This window comes from Lupinus angustifolius, chromosome LG15 (genome assembly GCF_001865875.1).
Source record: "Lupinus angustifolius cultivar Tanjil chromosome LG15, LupAngTanjil_v1.0, whole genome shotgun sequence".
NCBI classification, from domain to species: Eukaryota; Viridiplantae; Streptophyta; class Magnoliopsida; order Fabales; family Fabaceae; genus Lupinus; species Lupinus angustifolius.
In genome coordinates this window covers 15,131,347-15,146,902 of record NC_032023.1, presented here as the reverse complement: position 1 = coordinate 15,146,902, position 15,556 = coordinate 15,131,347, and the positions used below count along the sequence as shown (strand labels likewise).

The 15,556-nt window shown below is 29.3% G+C and overlaps 1 protein-coding gene and 1 long non-coding RNA gene across 2 annotated transcripts in view; both read right to left on the bottom strand.

The window, feature by feature from the left end:
* LOC109328354 (molybdate-anion transporter-like) lies at positions 1,020 to 5,317 on the bottom strand. Its single transcript, XM_019561782.1, has 8 exons — positions 5,109 to 5,317; positions 4,096 to 4,240; positions 3,845 to 4,013; positions 3,201 to 3,471; positions 2,528 to 2,793; positions 2,216 to 2,431; positions 1,793 to 1,895; positions 1,020 to 1,503 (listed from the first exon to the last, which is right to left on the bottom strand). Exons 1-8 carry the CDS (start codon positions 5,257 to 5,259, stop codon positions 1,445 to 1,447), a joined length of 1,380 nt encoding a protein of 459 aa, XP_019417327.1. The 5' UTR covers positions 5,260 to 5,317; the 3' UTR covers positions 1,020 to 1,444.
* LOC109328751 overlaps positions 11,649 to 15,556 on the bottom strand; it is a 24,547-nt gene continuing 20,639 nt past the window's right edge. The window contains exon 3 of the long non-coding RNA XR_002105472.1: positions 11,649 to 11,758. This is a non-coding gene — a long non-coding RNA (uncharacterized LOC109328751). The remainder of the gene's footprint in view (positions 11,759 to 15,556) is intronic.

The following is a 15,556-nucleotide window of genomic DNA, read 5'->3' as shown; positions in this document are numbered from 1 at the left end:
ATTTTTTACCCTTTTAGATGAAATGAGAAATAATGGATACAATAAATTGTGAATCTGATTGTGTTTTGATACCCACCAACTGTCATTAAATCTGTCACTTATTAACAATATCTAATATCTTAAGAAAGAGTCCAACTTAGTGACAATTTTAATATTTAAATGATTAATATGATGACAAATGTAATATTTTACAAACCAATATAATGAAAATTTTATTGAACGACAAAGTTGGTGACAAATTTAATCTTTGAAAAAATAGTTTGATCATAAATTTTTTTGAAAGACTAATTTGGTGGCAAATATAATTTTAAGAGGACTGAATTTTTAACAATTTCTTTTTGAAAAATTAAGTTGATGACAAATGTAATATTTAAGAACTAATACCATCACAAATTTCTTTGAAGTACTTATTGAAATAAAATAAATTATTGAAGTTAGTGAAGTACTAATACCATATATTAACTATTTACTCTAAACAAATAAAATAAAATTTAGAAGGAATCACTATGGTTGATGGTCCTACTTCAGAACTGTGTTCCGTCTGTGTAGTAAAACGATGAATAAAGCACATCATCTGGTAGAGATTCAACTTTTGGGTAAATTTTTACATCCACAAGGAGCCATGGTTGAGTGCTCAACATTAATCGTGCAATATTAGTTATCCAAGCCTGCCTGATTGATTGAGCAAAACTTATTGGAGCTCAACTAAAATCTTGTACCTAGTTCATCCAATCGGTTCATGTTTGGTGAAGAATATGGATAATATGAAAAGGCGAAGAGTGGTTGACAACAACCTCGCGGACGGTAGCCTCCACCACACCATGGATCTACACTTGCAGATGGTGGCTGGCCAGGTAAGATTGAGATTTTGGAATAGGCAACCTGTTATATCAAGTTAAAACACACAAGTAGGATTTGGACCAAAGACATGAAGGTGCATGGAAGTCGGCGACAGTAAACAACTACCTTATTTTCATTCATTAGCATAATGCTAAAAGTTATACAACAACCAAATCTTCATAACAACACATGAATCGTCTACATATGAAGATTGAATGCGTCAACAAATGCACTATACCCTCCTCTTTGTAGAAAACAAATGAAGATTGAATGGAGTGCAATTTCATTACAAAAGTTAAAGATCATGAAATAAATAGTATGGCACATATAATATTCCAAACAGGGCAAACTATAGATTTAGTCCCCAAAAAGAATAACATAAGAACTACCAAAAAGGATATTTCTCCACATGTAATATTTTAGGCTTATAACCAATAAAAACCTAATGCACTACAGTACTGATATAAAAAAACACTTAAAGAGAAATTGCTCCACTTATCCTTTCTACTTGAATCCCTTCCTTTTGGTTGGTGTCAACGGTTTTACCTTCACATTCAAGTCGCTAAGAACAAAGTTTAGACCGAAGCAACTGTGTTCAGGGCCTTTAGATGTTCAATGGCTCTGTCTCACTGTCCCTTTCCTTCGGTTGCCAATCTTCTGTTTCTGTTACAAGTAACCCCGTGCCAAGTAAGAATACTTTTTTGTTCTATAAAGATGGGGGAAATAACATTTGAAAATAAAATTTCATTGATTCAAATTTTGCAAAAAAGGATGATGTAGGTTATCATCTTTGGCATAATATATAACATACGGATGATGTGTAGTAAAAAAGCCAAAGGCTTACCACTCAGTGATTTCCAAGATAAAGTCATTACATGCTGTATTATAACTAGTTTTTGCCCACTTTCTAAATCTACAACACAGGCTACAAATCATAGTGTGAGAGTCTTACTTGGCTTTTCTGCAATCACCATTAGTCGCCTTTGTAAGATACATGCCACCACAAGGAAAATTGAGCACATGCCAAACATAACAGTGATAGGGAATGCATTAACCTGCACAGAGAAAAACATAACAAATCAAAACACATATACAGGCACAAAGAGAAAGAATTGCAAGAGACTTTCTATTCTCTTTAGCTTTTTGGGAAAGAGGAAGGGAACATATTTCCAAGGGGTGTGGAGTGTGTAGAAGTCAATGGGATGAACTGGTCCAATCAGATATTTAAAAAAGGTTGATAGTTCCAGGTTTAAATGAGGATAACACAAAGTAGGTAAGATAGTTCATCTCCAGTAATTTTTGCAACATAATTCACAGAAAAATTAGATTATTGAGATCATATATTGTATATAAGTAGTAGTTTTGTGCAACTTACATTATACAGCACAACACACACAAAAATGTTCAGAGGAATGCGGAAAAAGTTCATGATGGTGCTCCTGGCCTCCTCGGGAATGTATTGAGATCTCATCTTCATAATGGATGGCCAGAATATGCCAACACAACTCTCAAAAACACAGAAGCCAAGAAGTTGAACAGAACCAGCAAATGAGATGCTTCCACCTTTCACTTTGGTAGGGACCACTAAGAACTGTTCCACAATAATCAAGTCAAAACATAGCAAATAATATGAGACAGAACAAAAACAATACTATAGGGGCACGGGTATATTGGAAGAATAGCATACAGTGGTCAGAATGGGAAGCAGCAAGGCAGCAGAAGAAACTGCAAAAACAAGCTGCATGTAGCTCTCTGCCCGAAGTGCTGAACGGGCCATCAACTTTGATGCAATTGAGCTTCCCAACATTGAAGATAACATGAATGTTGCAAAAATAAAGCCATGGGGAATATCTTCTTCATTTGGGCTCAATGCAGGGGTCCATAGGAACACAAAGGTATACATTGAGCCTTCAAAGAGAGACTGGATTGCTCCAAGCAAGGCAATTTTTTCATCTGAAATGCAAAAAACATAATAATAAATGAACATGCAATAAGAACTGAACACAAATACAAGAGGTGAGATGAATAAGATACAATGATATCAAACAGAATAAGGATAACCAGAGAACAATTTGTTGTTTAAGGTAGCTTTATTAACAATTGCTGTTGGTTGCTCCCATGTATTTAGCAATGGATTCTAACTACATTTTAATTGTCAGCAAATTTGGCACATGGGACTGAAAATAGGTTCGTTTCGGAAACTTAGCCAAGAGTTTGAAAGGGATCAAAAAGTGACCACTTCAGTCCATATGCAGACCAATATAATGCATAAAGAGTTTGGAAGTTTAAACTTGCAGTACTTACATGAACTGTTGTATGAAGACAATACAAAATATAATCAATGGAAAGAAAAAACCTACCAGAGGCAATGGCCACAGCAGCACCCCTGAATTGGGTAAGCAAGTCCTTATTCTCGGAAGGATCTCCATAATTTTCTGTCCATGAAGATAGTATGACAGCCATACCAATAGCAAGAAAACATGAAGCAGCATCAAAGGGGGCCACGGGTCCAAGAGCCAATGTATCAACAAGGATATTTCCAAGCAGCCCAGACAGAATAGCAGCAAGACCATTTCCGAGAAATATAGCCTTTGAGAATGTTAATGATAGCCATTGTTGTTCAAAGCCTCTCTGATAGATGAAGAAAAAAAGTCAATTGAGATTTAGAAATGCAAAATGCAACATTAAGGGTATCAAGACACTATAAAAACCATGTGTGACGGATTTTGAGAGTAAAATTTAATCTTGGATAATGACCAAAAAACAACATTACCATTTTGAGAATACAAAACCCATTACTGTGTTCATAGCTGTAATAAAAACACTATTATCCGTCATACATAGATCACAGCTTCCAAATAAAATGAAGAACTTGTGTCGTATTAATGAGTCACTGCGTTCAAATTATAGGGTACTTCATGTGTGCCTAAAATCAATATATTCGGAGAAAATTTCACATTAAACCAGCCAAAAACCTTTTAAAAAGACAAACAAGTTTCCTCACCTTGTTGTGTTCAGCAACCAGCCACGACTCAAATGCTGAAAAAAGAAGTGATGTGGCAATACCTCCCAAAATACGCCCCAACATCAATACTTTGTATTGAGAAGAATGCTTGGTGATACAACTCAAAATGTAGGTTATGCAATAAGTCACACAAGCCCTCTTTCGACCCCTGATTTGAGGGTAAGAAGCATGAGATACTGAGCAATACTATGACAATAATGTTGCAATAAAACAGAAAGGCGAGATCTCACTGTTTGTCAGCTAGAGATCCCACAATTGTTCCAAACAGCATGGAAGATCCAAAACCAGCAATGAACAGTTGTCCTATCTCTCCTTTCCCATATCCATATGTACTGTAAAGGTAGTATACATATGGACCTTGCAACCAATCTCCAGCTAAAGCCATAGAAACATCACCATATTAGATTACTGAAAAAAAACTAACAAAATAGTAACTTCAATCCAAACTTGTCTTTCTCAAGAATTGCATAAGCACATATGCAGCAATTGTCGACATATCCAGGGAGAGGCAAGATTTAGAAACATATAAGATTCTTTTGAAAAATTATTTATCAAAAATATTTACAACAGCAAGAAAATATCTTCGATAAGAACCATATCTGAATGATGAAAAATTGTAACTGAGATCAAATAAGCACATCAGATAACATGAATATAGTCGACAATTTTCAATTTAAATATGATCCCAGTGAACATAATTTGATGGACCAAATTAGAAAGTTGAGCTCTGTCTACATCTGCTAACAATTTCTAGATCACAATCAGCAATTACATTCACTAACAATAATCCCATCCAAATCATGATGAAAAATGTAACTAAAAATCAGACAAACACATCAACTAACCTTAGCCAAAGGAGAATATCATAATTTTAAATATGACCTCATCGAACATAATTTGATGGATCCATAACAAACATTTAAATAAAACATGAAACTCAACAAGCTTAGTGATATAGCAAATCACAGCTATCATTCAGATGCCGATACTTAATTTAATCAAGATCCACGTCAAACACTAGCTTCATTTAAACACTTACCTTTTCAAATCATCGTTATTAAACACAGAAGAAAAGAGCGAAGAACTTCACATTTAGAAATAAAAAAAACAAAGCAATTAAAATAGAAATGTAGTGCAGATCAATAGAGAGAGAGAAAAACGGAATTGAAATGTGAAAAGGATAAGATTTAAACACAATGGAGCGAAGATCTAAGAAGAGAAAGAGAGAGATCTAAGTTATTACCCATCATAAGAGAATAAACGAGAAGGTAACTGTTTTTGAATGAATTGAAAGCTGAAGAAGTGTTGATTCGATCCTTATTGTTCTTACTCAGCTCCAGAACTGCCACCACCGCTGCCAAACCACCGAACACCGTGTAATAGAATAACTCCATTTTCGAGAATGAAGAAGAAAAACGAAAATGCTCACAAATTCTGAGCAACACAGAGAGGGTGAGGGAAGAGTTTTTATAGTGTGGTGAAGGACAGTGCTGTGATCAGGTGCTACGCTGAGACTATACTATCATGTATCTCCTTCTTATTATGCTTCTTCTATTGTTTATTTATACTTCAATTCATTATTATCTTACCATACTTAATTACTTCGTTACTTAAAAGATTAGTAATAAATATTTATTTAATTTTGGTTGTATATATTTACAGCTATAATGTATATGTAATATACTTTGAGAAAAAATATATATATAAAGTGACATTATAGGAGTTTTTACATTATTATTACTAGCGTCTTGACATGCACTGCCGTGCCTGTCAACTCGCTTTCCTATCGTCGTTTGTAATGTATAGTTTGTATTTTATAAATTCAAATATAATTTTTTGCGCTAAATTTTCGGTTCAATTTATTCAATTGGTCTAATATTCAATTTTTTAAATACACTTTCAAAATAAGAAGATAATAAGGATAAAATAAGAAAATAATATTATATGGTTTTTTGGTAAAAATAAAATGATATTAAGGGCAAAATAGGAAAACACAAATTACACCATGATGGGTGGTTATTTTGTGTTTTCCCTTTATTAATAGTATAGATATTATTTATCGTTCATTTTTAATTATTATTGATTCTTAAATAAAATAATGCAAATGAATGAAAGATGATATATATATAAATCTTTACAGTGTTAGTGGATAGATTTTACACTCTTATACTATTTTTTAATTTTATCTTTTTTATACAAAGAATCACAATGTTTTGGGTCCAATTCTTAATAAGTATACTTTACGTTACTTATCTACGCTTCTTATTAATCAAGTTTTATGTTTTTATTTTATAAAATTAGTATATCACACAATGAAGGAGTCTTTTTTACAAAATAAATAAGAATTCTTGAATCCAAATAAAACTGTACAATTGTCAATAAATTGTACTATTAAATATCACTTTAAAAATTACTATCCGTTATAAGTTACAGTCCTTATCCTTAACAAGTTCATCCCAAAACGTTTGTAAATTTTAGAAAGGAACAGTAACGAGATCATGGTTATAGAATAGTTTTAATGATCCATTTGAACTAAATATATATTTTGTCATATCAAGAAATTTCATAACACCGACAGCATAAATAAAATAAAATAAAAAATCAGCAAAAACAGCAGTATTCACGAACGTACAAGACGCGTGACCACTGTTCACGAATGGGGTGGCGTTGCAGTGGATCAAGAGGTGTCCGACAACACGGTTTGTGGTTGATATTCTAATCATGGTCGTTTAACTGAGATGGAATGACACGTGGAGGCACATGAGAGGTGTGATTAATTTTGATTTTCGAGTAGTTAAGGGGGTTGGTGGTCTTGATCCTGGTGTCGGTGGTTATTGGCTTTGCGCCTTTGCTTTAACGGCGTCGTATTGGATCTAGTTCTCACTGCAATAGCATAATGGATATGGTGTGGGCCTCACCATTTCCACTCTTTCCCTTAACTCCTAGAGATATACAAGTATATAGGTAGATGAATGTTATATACTTCTATTAAACTAACAGAGTAATTGTGCATTTGCATGGCCATTTTGCGTTGATTTTGAAAAATATATTTAAAATTATAATTAAGTAAAAGACTGAAGTTGTTAATTAAACATAAACATGTATTAGTTTAATAATATAATATAAATATTAAAGTTGTAGCACTTCTATGAGTTGAAATAACAAGTCATGTAAGTTAAAATAATTATAATATAAAAGCAAAAAATAAATGTGAATGAACAATTTAAAGTAATAAATCTTAAATATATAACTAACATTTTTTATGTTGAATCTCAATAAATTAAACATTAGTTCAAAATCTTTGATTTTACATAATTGTTTGTAATTCATTACATGTGATGACATTAAATAATAAAGATATTAGTGCGAAAGTTCTCAACAACAACTGACAATGTGAAAAACAATAAATTTAAGGAACATAAATGAATACACAAACAAAGTTTACGATACAAATAAGAACAAAATCTACTATAGATTTGTAAATCATGATCGCAAATTAGTTGTTGTATTTTGGATTTCAGACTCCACTATTAAAGTACATCATCATTAAATTTCAAGATGTACTTCTATGTGATTTTTCATATGGGTGGGTAGGTTTATATGGGTCAATTAACTTTGTCGGTGGAAGTGCTGAGAATTTGAGAAAGTACTCGAAGGAAGTTATTTTGTGTGAACAAACTTATTTAGTAATCTATCACTATGCATTAACATCTTTTGACAATAATTAAAAGGAAGTTATTATGCCTGAAATTTTTTATATGATATTAAAATTATTACAATAGTTCTTTCAAAACCAATATCTTGAGCCTACGTCTTCTACTTGTTTTCTTTCTTCACGAATTCCATTTTAGTTGCAAATATTATTGAATGACTTTATGTATTTATTTAATAGACTAAGATAGAATGACTTTATTGTTACATAGTTAGTGGAAGTTTGGAAGATGACTTATTCTCCTTAATATGATAATGATTTAATTTAGTTGTTCGTGGTGGCTACAATAGTCCAACATCAAAATAATTGATTAGTTTTTAGACATTGATGGTTGAGAGTAAACTTCTAGAGAGTCGGTTCGCTTCTCTTTTTATCAATGTTATGAGAACCGGACTGGACTTGACCATTCGACCGGTCTGACCGCTGACTGGACTTAAAAACGATTTAGATTTGCAGTCTTAACCAAATGAAGGTTGAACCGCTTTGAACCACGGAAATTCTGTTCCGATTGTGTTAAACTCGATTCAACCGCATTAACTTGAGAAGTAAACTAGAAGGTTCAATTAAAAAATATGAAGATATGTTAATTCAATATAATTATACATAATTATTAATTATATAAGACTTTACATTTACACATAATTATATTTTTCTAGATAAAAATTATTAATTACGTATAAAATCATACGGTCAGACCATACGTTTAACTGTTTAAATTGGTTAACCTTAATACGTGACCTCTTCCGGTTTAACATCTGCTCAATTTTTCCAATATTGCTTTTTACGCACACATAGCATGATCTAGTTAGTAATATCCTATTATTTAAAAAAGTATCAATAAATTTATAATTTCATTATTATTTGATTTTAAAATAAGATTAGTATAAAAATACATATTACTATTATTTGACTCTAAAATAACTATAAAAAATATGTTATGATTCATATTATTACTATTTTAATATTGCATAGGTAACCATATTCCTTTTATTTTTAAATAGTTATCGTCATCTTTTTTTAATTTTATATTTTCATCCTTATGCATTAAAGTAAACCCGTGTGAATAGATTTTTCAAAAGTTTTTAAAAATAAAATTGTCAAAATCAATTCAACTAAAAAATAAGATGAAAATTTAAAAAATCCAACAATGTATGAAATAAAGATAAAGATATTGATTAAAGAAAAAAAATTATAATTTTGTATTGTTATTGTCCTATAATGGTCAATGATATATTGTGATTTATCCAAAATATATGAATTATAATATACATTTATTTATTTGATGAGTATCAAATTAATTAATATATTTGACCATTTAATTTAATTAATTAATTGTCTATAATAACATTTTATAACTGGTCTAGAAAATTTGAACTATTCTATTTCTTTAAGATGTTGAAAATAGAATTATTTAACTATTTCTTTATAATAGAATTATAAATGTATATTAAGTTTGCAATGTTAAAGTAATTGTGTAATATGTTCAATAAATCACATACATTATAGAGTTAAAGTGCTATATCATCATCTTTTTATATTTGTTCGTTTAACTTAATTTATTAATTGTGTATAATGTCATTTTTGTAATTGATCCATAAAATTTGAGATTTTATATTTCTTTATGACATTAAAAATATAATTATTTATTTATCAATATAATTTTAATTGTGCATTAAGTTTCTAATGTTAAATAATTGTGTAATATGCTCAATTAATTACACACGTTATGCAATTCAATGAATCAGAACAAATTATAAATTAATGGATCCAAATATAAATAAATTATCAGAAATGATGTAAAATATTAATGAGTAGATATTACTCAATTAATATTCCACAAATTTATTAATTATAATACTGCAAATTTATATTTCATTTTTATAATCGATCCGTAAATTCAAACAAAAAATAGAATATAAATTGAATTAAATATTAATAATCCGAAAATTTATTATTTACGACACGAAAAATTTATATTCATAATGAATATTACTTAAAATTAGGGAATTATAAATAATTTAATCAAAATATAAATTAAGTCAATTGATTATCACAATCAAATTTCTTTAATATTTTGATTGTCACGTCTTATTAAAGATTAAAGAGGAATTAAAATAAAAAACGCAATTAAAAATCAAATCACATAACTAATTTTGAGAAAAATTATTTAATTTTTAGATAATAGAATAAAAGATATTCAAAGACAATCATACCTAATAATTTGGGCTTCTAAAGTGTAACTAACAATTGATTAATTGTGTATAATATTATTTTTGTAACTAGGTGAAATTTTTTGAACTTTTATGTTTCTTAATAAAATTAATATTTTATTATTTCTTTATCAGTATAATTATAAATATGCATTAAATTTCCAATGTTAAGGTAACCATGTAATATGCTCAATTAATCATGCATGGTATGGAATTTAATGAATCAAGATAAATTACATATAAATATAAATTGATCCATAAATTCAAATTTTGTAATTGATCCATAAATTCAAACAAAATAGAATATAAATGGAATTAAATATAAATATATTTCACAAATTTATTATTTACAATTACGCAAATTTATATCTATAATGAACATTGCTTAAAATTAATGAATCATAAATAATTTAATCAAAATATAAATCAAATCAATTAATTATCATAATCAAATGAAATTGTTTTAATATTTTGATTATTACATCCCATTAAAGAGAATTCAATCCAAAAACATAATAAAAAATCAAATAACAAAATTAATTGTGGAGGACAATTATTTAGTTTTTAGATCACAGAGCAAAATACATTCAAAGACAATCATGCCTAATAATTTCAGTTTCTAAAGTGTAACTACCAATTAATATTACTCAATTAATACATTCAAAGACATTAATGAGTAAAAATTACTCAATTAATATTCTACAAATTTATTAATTATAATTATGCAAATTTATATTACATTTTTGTAACTGATCCATAAATTCAAACAAAATAAAATATAAATGGAATTAAATATTAATATTCCACAAATTTATTAGTTATAGAGTAGAATATAAATGAAATGAAATTGTCTTCAGTGGTTATGACTAATATGATGATCACATTTACTATGATTAATTAGATAAAATATAAATATTAAACAATTAAACATGCCAAATTATTTATAATGAGAATGAAAAAGATTAAAGATTATTCTTACTAATATAAGGTTGACACATTCAGATAGTGAATAACCATGAAACCCGAAAGTCGAAATTGATTAATTCCTTACTCAAAATGTGAGGAGATACTCTAAGTAGTATCAATTTTTTTTTGAATATGACTTGATTAAAATATTTGTTTAATAGACATTAGAAACTAATTAAAAGTCAAAGTAGAAATTTGATTTTGTAAAACATCATAAATTTGCAGTAACATGAACAAATTAAAGCATCCTCAAATGAAATGGAGAATTTTGATTCAATTTCACTAAAATAAAACAATTTAATTCATATTGGAAACTAAGTCAAAAAGAAATGGAGAAACAAATATGAAAAAGAGAAATATTAAGTAATGATAAAGTTGAAAAATATTAAAGTAGAACATATTGTTTGGTTGAGGTTAGGGATGACAATGAGACTTGAATTCACGGGGTACCATAGATAATACCTAAAATGGATTGGGTCTATGTTTTTAGACTTGTAAGTTTTGAGACCCGCTATTGGATGGGTCTGGGTCCGGATAATGAGGTATCCAGACTCATTATTCATTCCTATCTATATATAGTAGCATAACTGTAATAACATATTAATCATAATTATAATGTCATATTGTTAATCGATAATTGTAATGTTGTTAAACATTGATTTTATATTGTTAAAAAGTGTGATATAATGTTATGTTGTTAATTCATATGGGTAATCTAATGTTATGTTAATAAATAGTTCTTACTAAATCAAATTTACAGCATAAAGTTAAACTAATAACTTTGCTTTTTTATGATTGTTTGAGTAAAATGAGTTGTGTTTAATAGTCAATTTAAATTATATTTTATGATTTTTTCTCTTATTGATTGCTTAAATAACATATAAGATTGTAGCAAACAAACACATAATTACATAAATTATTTACAATTATTTTTAATATTTTTTAATTTGTGGGTACCCACAGATCCATTGGGTACCCAAGGACCCGTGACTAACAGACTCAGTGCTACACGAGTGTGGGTCCAAAAATGAAGCAACATGACGTGTCTGGGTAATGCACTATCCGGACTCATCCAACCTCATTGTCATTCCTAATTGAGGTGATTTTTACAGGAAAGAATATGAGAAAGGAGATATAGGAGAGATTTCTTTATGTTAAGATATATTATTGAAATTGAAAGTTTATTTTTAGATACTAATAACTTTGTTTATTTTATATGTAAAAATATATTTTTATATGGTAAATCCTTACAAATTATTGAAGTTTTTTAAATAAAAAAATGATAACACACAACTACATTTTTATATTTTTTAAAGAGGAAATGCAAATTGCCTGCTTTGGGAAGAGCTATTAACAACAATAACTATGTTAAATGCTAGTGCTTTTCTGCCAAAAGAAAAATGAAATTCTTATATGCTTATTTAACTGAAGCACAAATTTCACTTTAGCTTCTCAATTTAGTTGGTATCCTTTCTATTGGTTCAATAAGGTCAAAGAATGAAGGAAATAAGAGTTCTATTAAACTATAGGGAGACCAAGACCTACTTGCAGTATCTTGAGGGGATTGTAGCTTAAGTATCAACTCTAAGATTAAAATATAGAACCCAGACTTTCCAAGAAGAATCATGTACTGATGAAATTATTTTGAAAATTTCCAGACTATCAACAAAATTAATTCTAAAATCAATTTCACAAAAAGATTCATACATAAATGGTATTTACACAAACAAATTATCCAACTTATTAATGTTATATCTAGAAAAAGGTTGAAGATATCAATACCGTGATTGATATAATAATGTGGTTGTGATACTGTTAAGATGAAATGGTTTAAGAATTGACATTGGTTGCTTGAACTCGGTTGAATTATGTTGAGAGTCATCTTAATTGAGTTGAACTATAACATAAATTGAACTTAGATCGTCTTATATAGGTACATGAAAAATGACTATGACACTCGAGTTATCACTTATTAACAGTATGATATAGCTGGAGAGAAAGTAGAGAGGTGATGAATTAAAATATAAAGCACCTTATATATAGTGGTCTACTTTATACTAAATCAAATTGACTTGTCTTGCACTAAAGAAGGTATACTAATGTAATGGATGATACCATGTTCTTATCCTTTTAATTTGTCTTATGGTAGCTTATATACCTTATAAGGAAGTCTTCTCTCATAAACTACCCCTCATGTCATATTATAAATGTAGATCACATTATGGAATGAAGATCATTTATCCAACTTTTTGTGTCACATTGTATTTTAATCTAATTGAAAATTGTTATATATTTAAAAAGAAAATCATTAAAACAAAAAAAAAATTATGTTATTTGATGATATTTAATTGACTTAGAATATAATGACTAGAATATTTGGGAATAGAAGATCTTGGTTACACAGTAAGTTTGTCGACCCTTTGGCTATCTTAACCCTCATAGTCCGTCCACTATACTTTTTGACCCATAAGTAGGAACACAAGATGCTACATATATTGATATACATGCTACAAAATCTAAGCAAAAGATTATTTTCTCACCGGCTAAGAAATAAATTGTAAGTTTGTACCCCAAAAATTGTAAGTTTGTATGTTTCTTAATTAAATAAATCCCGTTATTATCCTTGTGAATATTAATGCACTTTAACACATAGAATCAATATCCTAACAACTCTTTAACATAAAATACGCTTTTTATATTATATTATTATGAAACATACATAATTAATTTGCTAGAATATTTATTTGTGAAGCTTCATTTCTTATACTAACTTCAAATCTACTCAACCTTTATATAATATGGTACAGCTGTCCTGATAAATTAATTAATTCCCTGTTGAACAATTAATAACAAGAATAGACTTATGTCACTTGTGCCTTTTCTTATGAAATGACATATATGTTTGAAATAATAAAAACTTAAATATATGCCATCCATTTATACTATAGGTACGTACAGGTTTGGGAGGAAATAAACGATATATGTTATTCATAAACATTGACCTGGTTAGGTATCTATCACTAAGAAAATAAATGAAATTATTATCTAGTTAATACACTGTCGGCAATAATGTTCCAATATTTACATAATGCTAATCTCATTTGTTTTAATTTCTTCCTAGCTACTTTGCGTTGCTCATAAAGTGAACATGTTGAACTCACGTATATGCACCACTACTATTGACCAATATTAGCTACTTCTTTTTTTAATGGAATACGTGCCAGCCTCTTCCTAACAAAATTTTGTCCTGTATTATGTAGGGTACATATTAAATAGTCACTGTCCTTCATCTGCAAGTTGTTAATTCTGATATTAATAAATTGACAAGAAAAAAACATATCCATAACCTTATATATATATATATTGGTTAAACTAGCTAGTTTCAGTTAGTCCATTTTGTTAGGTATCAATGACTTAAACACAACTACAAGAGGTTAAATAGGTGTAGCGGTTATCAATTACCGTTTCTCGCACCAAAACCCAGTTCTAGAAAACAGCCCAGTTAATTGATCAACCAGTGGGCTTAATTGATTAACACACAACAGAAACAGAATTATCAGAGCAACTATTTGCACAATTATTTATCAACAGATAAGCAGAGATACAGAAGATATCTTTATGCAATATTAACAAGGATATAGCAAGGTATAAACATGCAAAGTATCAGCTTCAAACTCGAATTAAAACAGTAAGAATTATAAAGGAGATTAAGAGAGAACAACTTGCACAAATGAATTTTTATCCTGGTTTGATTGCGGTCCACTGCAAGCTACATCCAAGCCCCCCTTCTAATCTTGGGAGATTTTCTTCTTCACTATATTGAATAATTAGTATAATCACATACACCAATTCAATTTACAAGACTCAAGATGCTTCTTTCTTGAATTCCTAGAACATCTAATCCTTGGATTGGCTATCCCTATCGGCCGAGAAAACCTTTCTCACGATCCAGCCCCAGCCAAGATCCTCGTTCTCAATTCAAGACCTCCTAGTCTTGACGAAGAATCACTCTATCTCAATGGTGGTAAGACACCAAGAGACTAATCCAAAGTACAAAACAAAATACAAAAAACAGAGTTGTACCAAACACAAAAATGCTCAAATTATAACTATGGCAAAACTTCAAGAATTAACTCACTCTCAAGAAACACAAGCCATCATGCATATGTGAGTTAATACAAAACTGTAAACACAAAATATTTCTCTTCAAATTTCTAGCAAGAATGCATGAACATGCAAGAAAGAATGAATGAGATTAAGCATATGAAAACAACATGCAATACACCATGGACAACTTAAACAAAGCATGTTAATCTCTCTTCCTCACACATGCATTTCTCTATGCCAATTACAAAGTAAATCAAAAAAATATGCTCTCTAATCAATTCTAAACAGTAGTATGTAATGCTATGCATTTCTACAATTTGCCTAAACTTAAACAAAACAAATTTGACCCTCCAAACCATTGCAATCAGTTAAGCAGTTAAAACAGAAAACAGTTATAACAGAAAACAGTTGAGTTAATCGATTAAGTCACCACTTTAATCGATTAACCAACATTTTAAAAACGTGATTAAAAAGACAAACTTACTCATATATTATGCTTAACTCCTATACATGTTTTAACAATTATATTATGCATAATATGCACATATAACATGTAAGATTAATGTATGAACATATAATAAACTAGATGATATGTCTCATGAATATGATATGACAATTATAATGGCTTGTGAGACTTGCATCTAGGTTTACCTCACCTATACTCACTCACTAAGGCACACATCCCAGACTACTTAG